Source organism: Triticum aestivum, chromosome 5A (assembly GCF_018294505.1).
Source record: "Triticum aestivum cultivar Chinese Spring chromosome 5A, IWGSC CS RefSeq v2.1, whole genome shotgun sequence".
Taxonomy (NCBI): domain Eukaryota; kingdom Viridiplantae; phylum Streptophyta; class Magnoliopsida; order Poales; family Poaceae; genus Triticum; species Triticum aestivum.
The window spans coordinates 614,731,611-614,748,993 of NC_057806.1; the positions used below are offsets into that span (position 1 = coordinate 614,731,611).

The following is a 17,383-nucleotide window of genomic DNA, read 5'->3' on the forward strand; positions in this document are numbered from 1 at the left end:
GTGGTAAATTACTCACGCATCATCGGTAGGGCAGCAAGGTTGATATAGAAGCCCTCCGTGACTGATTCCCTCTCCGGCAGAGTATCGGAAAAGGCCTCCAGATGGGATCGCGAAAGAACAAAAGCTTGCTGCGGCAGAAAAAGTGTTTTGGGTGGCTCTCTGTTGGTTTGGGAATATTTGGGAATTTATAGGCCTAGAATTAGGTCAAACGGAGCTGCATGGGGCCCACAAGCTCAGCCCCCCCCTAGGGGCACGCCTTACGAGCTTATGGCTCTCTCGTATCTCGTCTGGTCTCCCCCCGAAGCTTTTAGGGCCCCTTCTGATCCGGAAAAAATTAATCCAATTGTTTTCATTCATATTTTGTTTAATATTCACTTTTTGAAAAGCCAAAAACAAGCAAAAAACATAAAACTGGCATTGGATTGATACTATAATGATATAAAATTGCATATAAAACATCCAAGATTGATACTGTAACAACATAGAATAATACAAAACTATAGATACGTTGGAGACATATCAATTACAACTACCTAGTATTAGATAGATATAGATCAAAGTATTTGTTAGGAACTTTCTGTCTAGGTTGTGTGTGTATTCACTCACTAACCACTAACATAGAATCGCAGAAGACTAAATCTGAAATATTGGTGGGAAGTCTAATATTTTGAAGTTTCTTAGGCTTCAAGAATAAAGAGCTTTTTATTAAAAAACAAAAATAAAATAATCAAGCATCACTCCACTATTGAAAATGCAATCTACTTGTGGAGACATCTTGATCGATTGCTTTGCAAACTCCCAATCGAAATATTGTGACACGTGTAAAAATCCCAAATAAGCTAAAACTTATAGAAAACCTTATTGTGTATTCACGTGTTAGCCCACATATCTTGTGACATATGTTGCCATTGTCCGCTTTGCCCGCTCCAATGCTCAAATCCTGGCTCCGGCACTACAAGTTACAACTGCTGAAACTTGATAAGAACAAATGATAATTTAGCATGTCTGGAAAGTAAAACTTAAACACTAAGTCCTATGTCATAAACCTCTGACGCCCGGATAATTAGGCTACAGTGAACCTCTGCTAATGATGCCACGTCACCTCGATTACTGTTGCTAATCTCGCGTTAGTTTGAAAACGGTTCGAATTCAAATTCAAAATTAAGCAAACAATAAAAAATTTCGAATATTAAAACTAAAATGTTCGGTGTGTGTCCAATATTGCTATGGTAATTATAGTGAAGAAAACATAATTTTACAAAGTGCCTAAGTGCTTTAAACTAAATAAAATAGAAAAGGAAATAAAAGAAAAGAAAATACAAATCAGACAAGAAAAAGAAAAAGAAACAAAAGAGAAAAGCCCCCCCCCTGCTGGGCCAAGTGGCCCAGCTGGCCTCCACCGGCCCAACCGGCCGGCCCACTCCCTCTCCCTCTCCTTAACCCCCCGAAACCCTAGCCGTAATCACCCGTCGCCCCACTCGCTCCCCTCACTCCTCTCGACCCCCACTCCGCTCGATCCCCTTCCCCCATCTGGATCGGGCCATGTCCCGACCCCTGGCGCTCGCCCCTCCCGACCCCGCGCTCCCCGACACCGGCGCCTGTTCCCAGCGCCGCCCCGCTGCCGCTGTGGCTCACGGCCTCGACGCGCCGTCGCCGACACCCGTCGCCTCCCCGACCCCGAACCAGCGCACCGCCACCTCGACATCGTCGCTCTGGGCCTCGTCCGCGACCGCGCCATCGCCGGACTCCCTCGTACCCGTCGCTGTCGTCTCCCTCGTCCCCGTCGCTGTCGTCTCCCTCGTCCCCGCCGTCGTCGGACCACCTCGACCCCCGAGCCCACAGCCGTCTCCCTACAACCCCGCCGTGAGCCTCGTCCGCCCCTCTTCTCTCCTCGTTACCAGATCCAGCCCGCGCTCGCACCCACCACACCTGCGCATGCCCCGCCGCTCGCATCCCGCGCCGTCGCCGCCGTTCACGCTCACTGCCCGGTGGCCACGCCCGCACCTCGCCCACGCGCCCCGCTCACCTGCCACAGCTCCCGCGGCCGACCGCGCCCCCTGGCCGCGCCGCGCCGGTGCCTCTGATGCCTCCTCGGGCACGGACGCCCACGTCCGCAGCGCCCTGCGCTCGTCGACCCACCGCACCGCCACCTTGGGCCGCCGCTCGCCGCTCCTGACCGTTGCTGGCGCCTCGCTGCGCCCAGACGGGCTCCGGCCTCAACGGGCGCCCATGCCCACGCCCCGCGCCCGTTAACCCTGTTGGCCCGCTGGCCCTATGACAAGTGGGGCCTCAAGCCCCCGGAACGTATTTAAAAAAATAAACATAATTAATTAATTAATTAAAGAATTAATTAACTTAATTAATTTGGTTAATTAAACTAATCAAATAATTAAGCTAATACTAGTTATCTAATTAAGCTGGTTAGTTAATTAGCTAATTAATTAGTATGATAGTGGGGCCCACCCATAATTAATTCTAATTAGATTAATTAAATTTGGATAATTAACATGTGTCCCTGATCAGTGGGACCCACTGATCAGGTTGACCAGTCAAACCCCCATTGACTGCTGACGTCAGCATGACATCATGTTGATGTCATAAATCCAAATTTCGAATTAAATTAAATAATTAATTAAATTCCAGAAATTAATAAAATCTTTAAAAAATCATATCTTTTAATCCGTAACTCGGATTAAATTATTTTCAACATGAAAGTTGCTCAGAACGACGAGACGAATCCGGATACGCAGCCCTTTCGTCCGCCACACATCCCTAGCATAGCGAACACGCAACTTTCCCCCTCCGGCTCCTCTGCCCGAAAACGCGAAACACCGGGGATAATTTCCCGGATGTTCCCCCCCTTCACCGGTACCACCTCGTACCGCGTTAGGGCACACCTAGCATCACACTTTTTCATGTCATGCATCATCATGCATTTGTTAGCATTATATTTATTGTTTCTTCCCCCTCTTCTCTCGCTAGACATCGAGACCGACGCCGCTGCTACCCAGTACGACTACGGTGTTGACGACCCCTCTCTCTTGCCAGAGCAACCAAGCAAGCCCCCCTTGATCACCAGATATCGCCTACTCTTCTCTATACTGCTTGCATTAGAGTAGTGTAGCATGTTACTTCTTTCCATTAATCCTATCCTGATGCATAGCCTGTCCTTGCTACTACTGTTGTTACCTTTACCTGCAATCCTAATGCTTAGTATAGCATGCTAGTTTATCATCAGTGGCCCTTCATTCTTGTCCGTCTGCCATGCTATACTATCGGGCCGTGATCACTCGGGAGATGATCACGGGTATATACTATATACTTTATATATGATACTTGAGGTGACTAAAGACGGGTCGGCTCGTAGGAGTACCCGCGAGTGATCCACAGATTGGGTCCGAAAGGACGTTTGTCCTGACGGCCCTCTGAGTGGATCTTTGTGGCGAAGCGACAGGGCAGGTTGAGACCACCTAGGAGAGAGGTGGGCCAGGCCCTGGTCGGTGTTCGCGGTTATTTCAAAATAACATGTTTAATGAGATCTTGGTATTTGATCTGAGTCTGGCTACTGGCCTATACGCACTAACCATCTACGCGGGGACAGTTATGGGCACTCGACATCGTGGTATCAGCCAAAGCCTTCGTGACGTCAGCAACTGCACGCCGGATTGGACTGGAACGCCTGCTAGGCTAGGTCTGCTTCCGGCCGCCCACGCAACGTGCAGGTGTGCTAAGGGCGATGGGCCCAGACCCCTGGGTGCTTAGGTTTAGACCGACGTGCTGACCTCTCTGTTGGTCTAGGTGGGGTTGCGACGTGTTGATCTTCCGAGGCCGGGCATGACCCAGGAAAGTGTGTCCGGCCAAATGGGATCGAGCGTGTTGGGTTATGTGGTGCACCCTTGCAGGGAAGTTAATCTATTCGAATAGCCGTGATCTTCGGTAACAGGACGAATTGGAGTTGTACCTTGACCTTATGACAACTAGAACCGGATATTTAATAACACACACCCTTCCAAGTGCCAGATACAACCGGTGATCGCTCTCTCACAGGGCGACGAGGGGAGGATCATCGGTTAGGATTATGCTATGCGATGTTACTTGGTGAACTTACCATCTACTCTCTTCTCCTACTGCAAGATGGAGGTTACCAGAAGCGTAGTCTTCGAAAGGACTAGCTATCCCCCTCTTATTCCGGCATTCTGCAGTTCAGTCCACATATGATAGCCTTATTCCAGTTGATACCAATGCATTCATATGTAGTGTAGCTCCTTGCTTGCGAGTACTTTGGATGAGTACTCACGGTTGCTTTCTTCCTCTTTTCCCCCTTTCTATAGCCGATTGCAGCGACCAGACGTTGGAGCCCAGGAGCCAGACGCCACCGTCGCCGACGACCACTACTACTCGAGAGGTGCCTACTACTATGTGCAGCCCGCTGACGGTGACCAGGAGTAGTTAGGAGGATCCCAGACAGGAGGCCTGCGCCTCTTTCGATCTGTATCCCAGTTTGTGCTAGCCTTCTTAAGGCAAATTTGTTTAACTCTTGTCTGTACTCAGATATTGTTGCTTCTGCTGACTCGTCTACAATCGAGCTCTTGTATTTGAGCCCTCGAGGCCCCTGGCTTGTAATATGATGCTTGTATGACTTATTTTATTTGTAGAGTTGTGTTGTGATATCTTTCTGTGAGTCCCTGATCTTGATCGTACACGTTTGCGTGTATGATTAGTGTACGATTGAATCGGGGGCGTCACAAAACCCTAAACCAGAATCCTAAGTGTTAAACATAAAACCCAAACCTCTAAACTCCTAGAAGCAAACGAAACTTGGTAAAACTTGGCAATGACTGTCAAGTTGAATATTTGAATCTCGGTAAAAAAATAAAGTTGTCAAAATGTATCAAGATTGTCTTGTCCAAAATTTCTCGTCGCAACAAACACTAATATGCAAATGGAACTTAATTTGAAGTTTTGGTTCAAAATATATAAAGCATTCAAATTTGGAGATGAAATAAAAACACATGAGAGGCAGGGTGGGTGGAGCTGGCAACTCTGCCAAAATCCTACATGCATGGACCCCTCTACAGTAATCAAGAGGCTTAAATCAAAACAACTTCACCAATCTTGAAGCAAATGTGTGGCCGCATGCATGCGAGCTTCAGCACCTAAGTGCCCCGACGAATTTTAGTTGTTCCTATTCCCTGCGTAGGTCCCCTACATAGGCCCCGTTCGGGAGCTCGCCTGGCTCCCGCGCAGCCAGCTTCTCATGGGAGCCAGCGCTAGCCAGCTTCCCATGGGAGCCAGGAGCGTTCGGCTGCTCACGCGCTCCAAGTTCTGCTGCATGGGCTGGCAGCCCAGGAAGGGAGCCTGAAGCCTGTTCGGGGCAGTTGTTTGATGGCCCGATTTTGTGGGGAAGGCAGGCTGGGCTGAAAAGAGCACTACAGGCCAGATTACAACTAAAAAAAAGTTGCTTCTATTTTTTTCCTGTGTAGGTTTCTGCGATTTTAACAGTACAGAGAGCATTATTTCCTATACAGAGAGCAGTTTTGGGTAGTACAAGGGCAAATAATGTAATGAACATGTAGATTTTGGAACTTCATCCAGTTTAGATAAAGAGCCACAAGGTTTGAGATATCTCCAATGACAAAAGCTTTCTCAAATTTGCATCAAATCAAAGCGGGGACAAACATTTATACAACTTGAGCATGACTTCACCAACCAAGAGCAATGGCGGTAGCTAGTTCATTCCTAAACCTATCCATGTCAGGAGTACTTGCCTCCGAAGTTGAAGCATCTGATGCACTCGAAGGAATAACATACTTCTTATATCTATCCGGAATTGTTGGAACATAATTCGGATCCCTTTCACATCGAACAAAGTGGATATCATCTTTGTCATGGAGGCGAACATAGTTGTGCAATTTCATAGTAGCTGCAACTATCTTCATCTGTGTTTGAAATGAGTAGTTTGGCATCTTGAGGAGAATTTGCCATTTCATCTTCCGCACTCCAAAGGTTCTCTCTATGCAATTTCGTTTGGAGGAGTGAATCTTGTTGAACTTCTCCTTGGGAGTATTTGGAGGTGCACCTCTTTGAAAGTCAGGGACATGATACCGTTCTCCTTTGTATGGTGCTAGATATCCAACTCTATTAGGATAACCGGCATCTACAAGGTAATACTTGTCTAAAAGGAACAACGCACAAACAAGTTAGTTGGAGGATAGATCACATTTTGTGTAAGCTTGTAATCAAAAGAAATGCTTACCCTTTGGAGGATGGGGGAAGGAGGGCTTGTCCTTCTCAATTGCATGGTATAGCACATTTGTATCATGCATAGAACCAGGTTGGCCAATTGAAGCATAAGTAAAGTGCATATCAAAGTCACATACCGCCATCACATTCTGAGTTGTCGCGCCCGTTCTTCCAATGTACCTCACTTTCGGAGGCCCTTCAGGAATAGAAGCTCTTATATGAGTCCCATCAATTGCACCAATGCAGTCTTTGAGATGCGGATAAGCCCTTCTATCTGTCTTAATGATATCATGCACATTGTGGAAGTTTGGGTCTTGTGGCTTAAGGTAGTGAGATGCCATGTTGACCACACATTGTAGAACCTCATGGAATTTACGATGGATTGTATCCGCTGAATGTTTGAAGCGGTTTTGAGTTCTTCAATTTGACTCACAACCTCCCAATGTCCACAAGAACATAGCAAGAGACTCGTAAGTGCTAACAAAGCTTGTCTCTTTTAGACCATAATTACGTACCAACAAGTCATGAAGATCAAAGAGCACACTTGCCGTCATTCTCAACATTGTGTAGGTCTCTCCCGGTGTAGCAATAGTCTCTTGAAGCCATCCAAATCCACTCAAAATAGATTTCCTAGGCTCGGTCTTCATCACCCAACTTTCACAATACTTGCCAAATATGACCGCCACACCAGAACAAAGCATGTCCATATTATGTTGTTGATGCATAACCAAATTCCTCATTGTTTCATAACTATTGTCATCATCACTATCACTATCTGATGACATCTGCACATAGACAATCAATGCCATAGCAAACAATAGTTAGCATCAACATAATAATGGATTCATCAACATGTGCATAAATATTTTCCCAAGGCACAACAAAATAGTAGGTTCACCAACATAGGCATAAATATTTTCCCAATGCACAACAAAATAATAGGTTCACCAATACATAGGCATGAATATTTTTCCGATAGCACAAATAATACTAGGTTCGCCAACACATAGGCATGAATATTGTTCCGATAGCACAACATAATACTAGGTTCGCCAACACATAGGCATAAATATTGTTCGATAGCATAGAACATAAGCAAATATTATCAATAGATAAGATGGAACAAACTAGTTCCCATACTTGAGGTCAAACCTCCTACGCAACCAACCCTTTTGAGAGTCAGCTGTCATGTGCAGGAACATCTCCCTTTGCTCCCTCTTTATAAAGAGCTCAGTAGCAATGAAGTGCTCATCTGTGCCTTCTATTGCGCTGCAAGCACGAACTAAATCCATCGTAGAGGCAACAGAGGTGGTCTCATCTTTCTGTAGGAAAGACTGAAACGATGTGTGTGAAGCATGGGCAATGGAACTAATCTTTCTAATCTCCTCCTGCATCACTTGTGCGGTCTTCGGTCTCTTGTTCTTCTCCGAAATCGTGATCCCAAGCCTCACTTTAGATCCACTAGCTATTGTCGGAGATGCTTGCTCCTCGGTATCATCCTCCAAATCCAGACCAGTGATTCCATCGACATTCAAGGCGTCTTTTAATGCTGCACTAGAGGGGGGAGGCATGCCAGATGCGGGGTTCCAATGGTCACTACCATCGACACTGATATCCTCAAACAATAGGCGCAAGCCTTCTTCATTACGAAGTCCATGCTTCTTGAACTTGCCACAACCTGGGAGGTCCTATTGTACAAAAGATATAACATTAGTAAACAAAGGATGACAAGTTTAGATTCTTTTTAATGAGAAACATAAGCATGAGAACTTACAACTTTTGCCTTCTTCCACCACTCATTATCTTGTTTCACCGTGTTTTTCTCAAAGTCCCACCCCCACCCGTCTCGCGGTGCTTGAGCTGCTTGAATAGGTTGTACTCACGTTTTAACTTGTCCCATTTGTTTCTCACTTGCTTATGCGTGTACTCAAGTCCAGTTCTCATCAGGAACTCCTTTCCCACATCGTCATATGCATTGGGTGTCAAATGAGTGTTTGGCATATTTCCAGCCCACAATTGTTTGACAAACAACTCGACGATGATCCGGGTGTTCTCATCAGTCCATTCGGCAGCCATACTTAACACTTCTCTATAAATAGACTAGCAAATTCAGGTGTCAACATCCATAACCAACAAGCAGGTCAGCACACAAACACATGTCGAAATATTTTCATTTTTCATGTCCAGATTACATTAGCATTATCAAACAGATAAGAACAGAGCATGTCACCTAAAATATGCTACCATGTCTACTAGGACAGCACATAAACAATGACCAACAACCATATTATGCCATATTCCTTGATGTTCACTTCACATTATTACCACAAAGATGTCCAAATGTAACTCAGTTTTTCAATTTTTCAGTCACATTCATACATCAGATCTGAAGAGAGAGAGAGAGAGAGGTAGGGGGAGGGGCAGCTCACCTTGAGCTAGGAGGGCGAGGAGGGCGTCGGTCCACGGCGTCGGCCGAGATGCGAGGGATCAGCGGCGGAGACTGGCGACGGCGCGGCGGCCAGCCGGCCGGCGGCGGGGTGGCGGCAGGGTGGGCTGCTACTAGGTTGGCAGCAACAGAGAGGAGGAACGCGCGAGTGGGGGGACAGAGCAGTCACTCGATCAGGAGGGGCGACGTTGACCAGATCGAACCGGTACGCGCTCCCCACTTCGGAATGGCATTCGCCCGTAATTTGTCTCAACTCCGTCTTCTGTTTTTTCTGGAGCTGGGATTCTGCTGCTCCACCAATTTGCACTGCGTTGGCGCTGTCTCCACGGAGCTGGCTTCGAGGAGCGAGAGCGTTCGGGGCGTCTCCACATGCGGAGACGCTGAAGCTGGCCGCGGGAGACGATCCGAACAGGGCCTTAGTGTGAAAACGGGTAAACCCTATGGTTACTACGCATGGAAATTGAGGCTGGCCCAAGTAGATTGGCAGGGAGTATCTCATTCAAGAACCTTTCAAGATCGTTTTTTTTTCTTCTGTGTTTTTTTTTCTTTTCCTTCTATTTCCTTTTTCTTTTCTTTTCTTTTTCTTTTTTATTCTTTTTATCTAGTTTCCTTACTGGGTTTTATTTTGTTTTCTGATTTTTCATTTATTTTTTTCTGTGTTCCTTTCTAACGATTTTTCTTACTAATTTCTTCATTTTCATTTTCTTATTTTTTTTCGATTTCCTTTTCAATGCGGCCTACATTTTCAAAATTCACGAACATAGTTGAAATTAGTGCATTATACAAACTCACAACCTTGTTGGGAATTCACAAATATTTACTAAATCTGTGAATTTTCTGACATCAGATAGATTTTTTGAATTCATGTTTTTTTGGATTCTTGTATATTTTTAATTTGCAATAATTTTTAAAAATTGTGAAAAAAATCAAAGCCGCAAATTTTGTTGAATTCATGAACATTGTCCAATTCACGAATATTTTTTGAACTTTTTGATTTTTTTCATGAATTTTGTTCGTATTCATGAATAATATTTGTGACTTTTGGATTTAACATAATATATTTGAAATTTCTGAATCATTTCAAAAATTTCGAACATTTTTAGAGTTTATGAACATTTTTTATTTACAAAACAAATAAAAGTCATGAACATCTTTTAGATCTGCGAAACAATATAATCCACAAACATTTTCTCAGCCAATTTCTGAATGTAAAAAAACTTTGTATTCGTGAACATTGTCCAATTGGAGTTTTTTTTTCGAAATCACAAACATTTCGGTGACCACTTTTCGAATTGATGAATTCTTTTTATATTCAGAACCAATTTGACAATTGTGAACAGTTTTTGATTTTCACAAATATTTTCTGAAATTCCTGAACATTTTAGAAAAAATATGAATAATTTTTAAATTCAAGATCATTTTTCGAATTTCAAACCATTTAAAATTCATGGGTATATTTTAAAATAGGCAAGAAAATTGAATTCGCAAACATATCTATGACTACTTTTGTAATCTAAGAACGTTTTTCGAAAAAAAAATTGTAAAAAAGTTTGGAATTCACATTTTTCTTAAAAAATCAACATTTTTAAAAATTTATAGAGTATTTTAGTAGAATACTAGAAAAATAAAAAAAGCAAAAAAATCAATCAGAAAATTCTAAACGATATGCTTTTTCGGTCGCGCTCCAACAGTCGGCCTGGCTAGTTAGTTGTGGCGCGCTGGCTGATATGCCTGTCTTGCTTTGTGGAGACAGAAGCTGGTCTCGCCTCAGCATCGCTACTCGCTACTAATTGGCTGGGCCAAGTAGCTTCCTCCAGATAATTTCGTTTTCTGCTCTTTTTTTCATTTGTTGTTTTTTTCTTATGTTCATGTTAAAAATGTATTCCAAAACTTATTTTTTTAAGTAAACATGAATTTGTAAAATGTGAACACAATGTAAAATAATTGGTTTACACAGCGTAGAAAAAAGGGTTACCATAATTTTGAAAACTTTCATAGCATTACAAAATGTTCATGTGTTTCAAAATATTGCATGTGATATTAGAAAAATTATAATATATTTCTTCCATGTAAATAAAAAATATTTCGTACAATTCTCAAAAGCACTTTACATTTATAAAAATGACGCATTTAAAAATGTATTCATGACAATTTTAAAGAATATTTATACAATGTACAAAAAATGCTCGTGTAGTTAAAAACATATTTCATAGCCATCCAAAAATGATTATGTATTTCAAAAAATTAACACATATTCAAAAAAATAAAAACATGTATTTATAAAAAGGTTAATTACTTATTTGGAAAATGTTAAGAATTTATAAAGATGTTTCGGATGCATAATAAAATGCAGAATGTGTATGAAAAATGTAAACATCAAAATAATATTTGAAAAAAAATGTTTTCATGCATTTCAAAAATGTTTTGCGCTTATGAGAAAAAATTCCTGATGCACACAAAGAATGTATAATATGTGTGGAAAAATAGTCGTGTGTTACAAAATAAAATAAAAAGTAAAGAAAAAGAAAACCAATAAAAAGACAGTCCACCGAAACCCGAAAGATAACCATTGAAATCGGACACAAAGGCCGTTGAAGACCGATACTGAAATAAAATAATAGTACGGCGCCCCACTCCAGCTGGATCGAAGAACAACCAGTGCCTAGCCCAGTGCTGGTTTATGGCCCGGGCCACCATATAGTCAAACAGAAGTGCCAAACCAAACTTGTCTCCGCCATTTGTGGCTTATGCAACATGCTATCAATTGTATTCCTCTAAACATTATTGAGCAATAAAGAGTAAACGTGTTTTAGCCTAAAAATAAACTTGCCTCAAAAGAAAAAGTGCCAAACCGAACGTTGGCCAAGTCACCTCAGGTTGAGGTGATCTCATTTATTATACTCTACTTCTTCCGTTCCCAAATATTTGTCTTTTTAAAGATTTCAAATGGACTACCACATACGAATATATAGATATATTTTAGAGTGTAGATTCACTTATTTTGCACCATATGAGTTACTTGTTGAAATATCTAGAAAGACAAATATTTAAAAATAAACGAAATATATGATAGTTAGTCCTCACAGATGCATAAATAAAGTATCGTTTGTCAAACAAACAAAAAACGCGAATCCGCGCCACCCTTGCATGGCAGGATAAGAGAATTTCATCAACAAATGCTCATCAACTCAACTTGAGATAGCTGACCACACATGCCAGAGATGTTGATGTTGACACGTAGTGCGTTTGCCTTCAGCCTCTCGTCGCTGGACTCTGCTGCATGTAGTGGAGAAAGCTAGGTGCTCCGCCGGCCGGAGGCAAGCTTACATATACACAGCCAATAACGTACGACCAAGGGCGTCCGTCCACGCAACAGCGAGGCTCGGCTAGCCATCGATGAGATCGATCGGCAATGCATGACATCAGCGTGGTTGTAATGGGGAGTATCATATGCTAGTATCATGCATATAATATTAGTGTATGATACTATCTTCATAATGCATAGTATCATATATTAGTATCATATGGTATTTTATTTATTATCATACATGACATAAAGTAGCATAGCATTAATTATGATACAATACTCTCTCTATTTTTATTTAGTTCGCATATTAGCTTTGGTCAAAGTCAAGCTTTACAAACTTTGACCAAGTTTTTAAATAAAAATATTAAGATATACAATAACAAATCAACAACATTAGATTTATTGTTGAATGTACTTTCACATCGTATAGATTTATTATGATAAATGTCTATATTGTTTTCTACAAACTTGATCAAACTTTACGAAGTTTGACTTCAGTCAACTCTAATATGCAGAGTAAATAAAAACGGAGAAAGTATTATGATATGATACTCCACCCTCTATTTCTTCATTTAATGCTACGACATCTCATCAAAATTTCCTAATTGACATGCATGATACTAGCTATGATATTATCACTACGACCAGCCTCACAAGTGCTTAACTGCCGAGTTACCTGACGACGGCCGTCAGTAGGCACGGGACTCTCTCTCTCGCTCTCGGGCTGTTGGAAATGATCTTGTATCCGAGTTGTACCCTGGCTTCCTCATCATGGGACGCACACAGCCAATTTCCACTTTCATTTTGTAGTTTCCTTTTCTATTTCCGTAAAAAAAATTCTGAAAGGGACGGCTTCCGCTTGGTTTTCATCAATGCATGACGGCACGAGATGGCAAAGCGCACGCACAAACAACCTTGGACTTGGACATGCTAGCGCTGCGCTGGTGACAACGAATCCGGCTTGCCTGCTTCCTTCCCATGCTTTCATCTGTGCTTCCACCTCATCCTACAACTGTCTTTTTTTTCTTTTTCTTTTTCTAATCTAATCATCTCCCCCCTGATTTTAAAAGGGTGGGACCGGGTTTTATTTTATTTCAATCAAATTAAGCCACGTATGCGGGAGACAGATGGGCACACGCGAGGAAAGCAGGCAAGTCTCGTCCGGTGACAACCGACGTTTAACTGTCGCGAGGCCCACATGGCGGCCGGGTGAAGTCGGGCGGAAGGAACCCGGCTCCGTCGACATTAAATACGCACACTACGGCCGCTCATGCACACACACAAGTCCGGCGAGCTTCTCTCTGATAGTCCTACTCCTGCAACCCCAAGTCTCTGTCGCAGCAGCATCCCCATGGCCAGCCTCAACAACGCTTCCTGGTCCAGCGGCCTCTGCGGCTGCTTCGACGACGTCGGCGGCTGTAAGCTCATTAATTCCCCAGATAGAAGCATGCAATGCATGCATGCCCTGGACCCTGGTTGTGAGTGAACTTGTGATGACCGGGCCGGACGTGTGTGCTGCAGGCTGCCTGACGTTCTTCTGCCCGTGCGTCGTCTTCGGGAGGATCGCCGAGATCGTCGACATGGGCGCCACATGTGAGTTAATTAATTTTTCTTGTCTAGACGACGATCGAATGATCTATCTATCTATTGTCCGGTGAACCAAGAACTAACGACGGCACGAACGAACGAGCTCTGCCCAGCTTGCTGTGCGAGCGGGACGGTGTACGCCGCGCTGGCGTCGATGACGGGGATGGGCTGCCTCTACTCCTGCAGACGCACGCGGGGATGACTCGCTAGAGCATCCATGCGGCCACCGACGATGAATCCATTCCATGGTCGTCAATGTCAGCTTCCAGCTCAAGATGAAGAATGCCACCAGTGTACGGCGTCTACTTATGTCTTGTCGCGAGTCGGTTTGTGTTTGTGATCGATGTGTAGTGTGCCTTTCTGTTGTTGTAAATCGTCGTTTCCCATCCGTCCACCTCCACCATCTGTGATGTTTATGTGGACATTTGAATAAAAGATGTATCGGTCGGGTCTGTCTGTGGAAGCAGAGTCCATCATCGCCCTATAATTATGCTTTGAATTTTATGTAATCTTAAGCGTATGAAGTGTGGGCGTGTATATATATGATCAACTAGAATGATACGGTAAGCTACGAACTAATAAGCGTAGCTCAAATGGATAGATTCCTCATGATGGAACTAGTCCATCTCGGTTACTATACTAGCATTTCTAAAGACAACAACTCTTTATTTCTCAAGATAGGAATTCAAGATAAATAGATCCGCACTCAAGTTTCAGGCTTGTGTCCTTTCATCTAGAATGGTTGTTGTTTGGTCTTTAGTGAGCGAAGTCATTTCCTAGATAGAGTTCTTTGCCCGACAAAAAATGAATCTTGATCTTTCTTCTTGATAGTTTGTGACCGAGCCAATCTCACAATTTCGATCTTGCTACTACCACTATGCCCTGAGTTACTAGGGCTACCTGAACTGAAGGAGCCCAAGTCCTAAACTTGGCACTCGTGCTTGAATTTTTCTGGATTTAATTTCAGAATTTTTGATGATGTTCGTTCGGTGAGAGGGAAAGTTCCCGTCGACCACGAGACGTCTGTGATGATTTTATCAATCTCAAGATGTTGTGTTGGCTCAGTTCCTCGGAGGTGCTCATAGGGTAGGGCATGCATTCATCCGTCCATGATGAGTGTATGTATGTGTATAAGAGCATCTGTGATTGTACTGTGTTAAACAGTAAGATATGTGTGTGTCGTTGGATTTGTTTAACATAAGAATGATGCCTCACTTAGTAATGGGTCTTTAGACTACTCACTCAGGACGGTGTATGGCAAACCCTGCTATGCCAAAAAGACGTGTCTCGGTCTTATTGAAAACATGACGACTTACACTTTTTGGTTGGGCTAATGACGGCAAAGAAATATATTTTCCACTTTCGATCCTTCATGATAAAAGATGGGCCAGAGATTTGTTTCTGGGAGGACAAATGGCTATGCAATGCCAGGCTCTGCGAACATATCCAACTTTGTACCGCATTGCTCGCGATAAGAACGATATATACTCCGTCCTGAGTGTTGCCAATATACGCGATAAGAACTATGAACATATCCAAATTTGTATCCGCCCATGGGTATTGCCAATATTTTTGACCATTGGTTGGACAATATTTTAAATAGGTTCAAAACGCTAACATGGGTGGGAGTGCATGCCTTCTTATGGTCGTTTTGGCAACGTAGAAATGACTTGGTATTTAATGGCAAAAAATCTTCTTTGTAGCTTATTCTCCGCTGTACGGACTTGCTTTGTATGTTGTCTATGCTACAATGAATGGAGTGCCAATCGTTGTTCAAGACGGTCAATATGTGGTTGGATCAGGTGGCTATTGAGGTTTTTTTTCTAAAATGGGTGACAACATAGTCTCCGGATCAGTCCACCCCCGCGTTCGACATAGGCATAATGTCGGTTATATGACTCTTCTGTTGATGACATGTCAAATTTTATTTTCATTTTGCCAGATTGTTGGTTTTGTCTATGTGCATCTTAACTATGCAGATACCTGGTGTTGCTCATCATGCTTTGGATCCACTTGATACTTGACTTGGTTCTGCTTCCCCTATTTTTTTAAGAATACCGAGTCAGGTTCTTCTCCTACCAGTATCGAATAGAACATACTGAACAAGATCTTCTTCATGGAAACCTGCTCAATTTAGATCGGGAAAATTGTACATATTTTATGGAACCATGTGCGATGGCTCGAATCTATAGTCAATCCTACTTTTGATAGGACCAGTTGACAATTGAATCCAATTTTTCCCATTATTTAACTATCCATAATAGCGCGGAAAGAAAACCAAGAGGAAGAGTGGCCTTGAGTTTCTCCTTCCTTTGCCTTAGGATTCGTTAATTCTCTTTCTCAATGGGACGGGGAAGGGATATAACAAATAGGGGAAATGCTACACGAGATGGCCAAGGCATCGCTACGTTCAACTTCATTTGATCGAATGAAATAAAGGAGTTTGAAGACGGATTGTGTTCACTCGTCAAAGTTGCAGTCAGTTCCATCAAAAGCAAAGAGGGCAACAAATAAAATGCAAAAAAGGTGCTCCCTCCAATCCATAATAAGTGTGGCAATTTTGAACTAACCTTAGTTCAAAACCTCGATACTTATTTTGGATTAGAGTGAGTAGTTCAGACCTCAACCTAATCCCTCGTATATACAGGATGTGGGAACGTCATAGTTCATATACCCCTCTCCCTCCATCACACCTCGGAATGTTGAGATTGTGCTTTAAGTTCTCCAGGCTCTTTTTTTTCGGGTGAAGTTCTCTAGGCTCTTGAGAGGAAATACCTATAAATTCATTGGTAACTTTGTCCATACTATAGTTTTAGAAACTGAACCGGACCATTTGTCTGACCCAAAAACCATGAACAAAGCCTTGCCCTGTTTTCTAAGGAAGACTGAAAAAATATTCAAAAAAAGAATGTGCATCAACAAGGAATCAAACACCTAACCTTCAAACAAGGCATGCTAAAGACCTAACAACCAACTAAGCTAAACTAACAATTTATGATTCATTATCGGTTTACATTCAATATTGTATGTATTCTCTTGATGTGCGGTCATACTTTTTAGAAATTACCCGAAACATTCCTGTCTTTTATCGCAAATGAACCGATGAACCGACGGCCGACTAGTAAAATCCTAAACCAAGAGGCTCATCGGTTCGATTGCCGGTTCAATTTTTTAAACTACGCCAGCCATAAAATATGGATTTGCTATAAATACAGGATCTCAAACTAACACACCATAGACAAGGTACTCTTCCTTGAGATACCAAGCTCCATGCCGTGAGCATGGATTGCACCAAACAATTTCAACCATGACACTTTGCTAAAGCTTTTTATTTCGCCTTTGTATTCGATCTTCACACATTAGACATTATGGTCGTTCCACTTGTAGATATTGTCTTTAACATCCCCTCCACATGTCCACACACAAAAGTTGCAGAACCTCCGATACCTTTGTGTCATTTGTGCAAACTGTCCAGTTTGCTTCGTAAAGCCAGTAATCGTTAACTCAACTATTCTAACTGTCTATCTTAGATTTACAAAATCTTGAGGGCCGGTTCTTTTGACAGCTTAAAAGATAAACCGCCTTTTCTCTAGCTTTTGTCATAAGCAGCCTCTCTTATTTGATTGGGGTTTCTAAACTAGTAATTTAGAAGTCACAATAAATTTAGCAATGATTTTCTTTTTTTGCTTGGGAAGGCAGCTTATTTTTTAAGCCGCTTAAAAAAAAGTTGCCATAAAAACTGGCCCTTAATACTGTACCTCAAATTTATTTATACAGTTTTCCAACGGTCCTTGACTTCA

General features: G+C 42.6%; 2 protein-coding genes and 1 long non-coding RNA gene across 4 annotated transcripts; 1 reads left to right on the top strand and 2 right to left on the bottom strand.

Moving 5' to 3' along the window:
- Positions 1–5,619: 5,619 nt before the first annotated feature.
- LOC123107958 (uncharacterized) lies at positions 5,620–7,035 on the bottom strand. The gene is made up of 2 exons (XM_044529834.1): positions 6,257–7,035; positions 5,620–6,175 (listed from the first exon to the last, which is right to left on the bottom strand). Exons 1-2 carry the CDS (start codon positions 6,582–6,584, stop codon positions 5,703–5,705), a joined length of 801 nt encoding a protein of 266 aa, XP_044385769.1. The 5' UTR covers positions 6,585–7,035; the 3' UTR covers positions 5,620–5,702.
- Positions 7,036–7,047: 12 nt separating this feature from the next.
- Positions 7,048–8,835, bottom strand: LOC123107959 (uncharacterized). 2 transcript variants are annotated; one of them, XR_006451814.1, is made up of 3 exons: positions 8,673–8,835; positions 8,018–8,343; positions 7,048–7,931 (listed from the first exon to the last, which is right to left on the bottom strand). It is a non-coding gene; the product is annotated as an uncharacterized lncRNA (long non-coding RNA). The 2 variants fall into 2 exon arrangements; XR_006451813.1 differs by having other exon boundaries at positions 7,049–7,931; positions 8,018–8,332.
- A 4,454-nt stretch (positions 8,836–13,289) lies between these two features.
- LOC123107960 (cell number regulator 7-like) lies at positions 13,290–14,059 on the top strand. The gene is made up of 3 exons (XM_044529835.1): positions 13,290–13,414; positions 13,518–13,589; positions 13,697–14,059. Exons 1-3 carry the CDS (start codon positions 13,348–13,350, stop codon positions 13,783–13,785), a joined length of 228 nt encoding a protein of 75 aa, XP_044385770.1. The 5' UTR covers positions 13,290–13,347; the 3' UTR covers positions 13,786–14,059.
- Positions 14,060–17,383: the final 3,324 nt, after the last annotated feature.

Bases quoted from the DNA above. Each gene is read 5' to 3' on its own strand.
- LOC123107958 (XM_044529834.1), bottom strand. From the start codon at position 6,584: ATGGCATCTCACTACCTTAAGCCACAAGACCCAAACTTCCACAATGTG. The intron at 6,176-6,256 runs GTAAGCATTTCT...TGTTCCTTTTAG, and splicing joins CTTCCCCCATCCTCCAAAGG to ACAAGTATTACCTTGTAGAT.
- LOC123107960 (XM_044529835.1), top strand. From the start codon at position 13,348: ATGGCCAGCCTCAACAACGCTTCCTGGTCCAGCGGCCTCTGCGGCTGC. The intron at 13,415-13,517 runs GTAAGCTCATTA...TGTGTGCTGCAG, and splicing joins CTTCGACGACGTCGGCGGCT to GCTGCCTGACGTTCTTCTGC. The intron at 13,590-13,696 runs GTGAGTTAATTA...AGCTCTGCCCAG, and splicing joins CGTCGACATGGGCGCCACAT to CTTGCTGTGCGAGCGGGACG.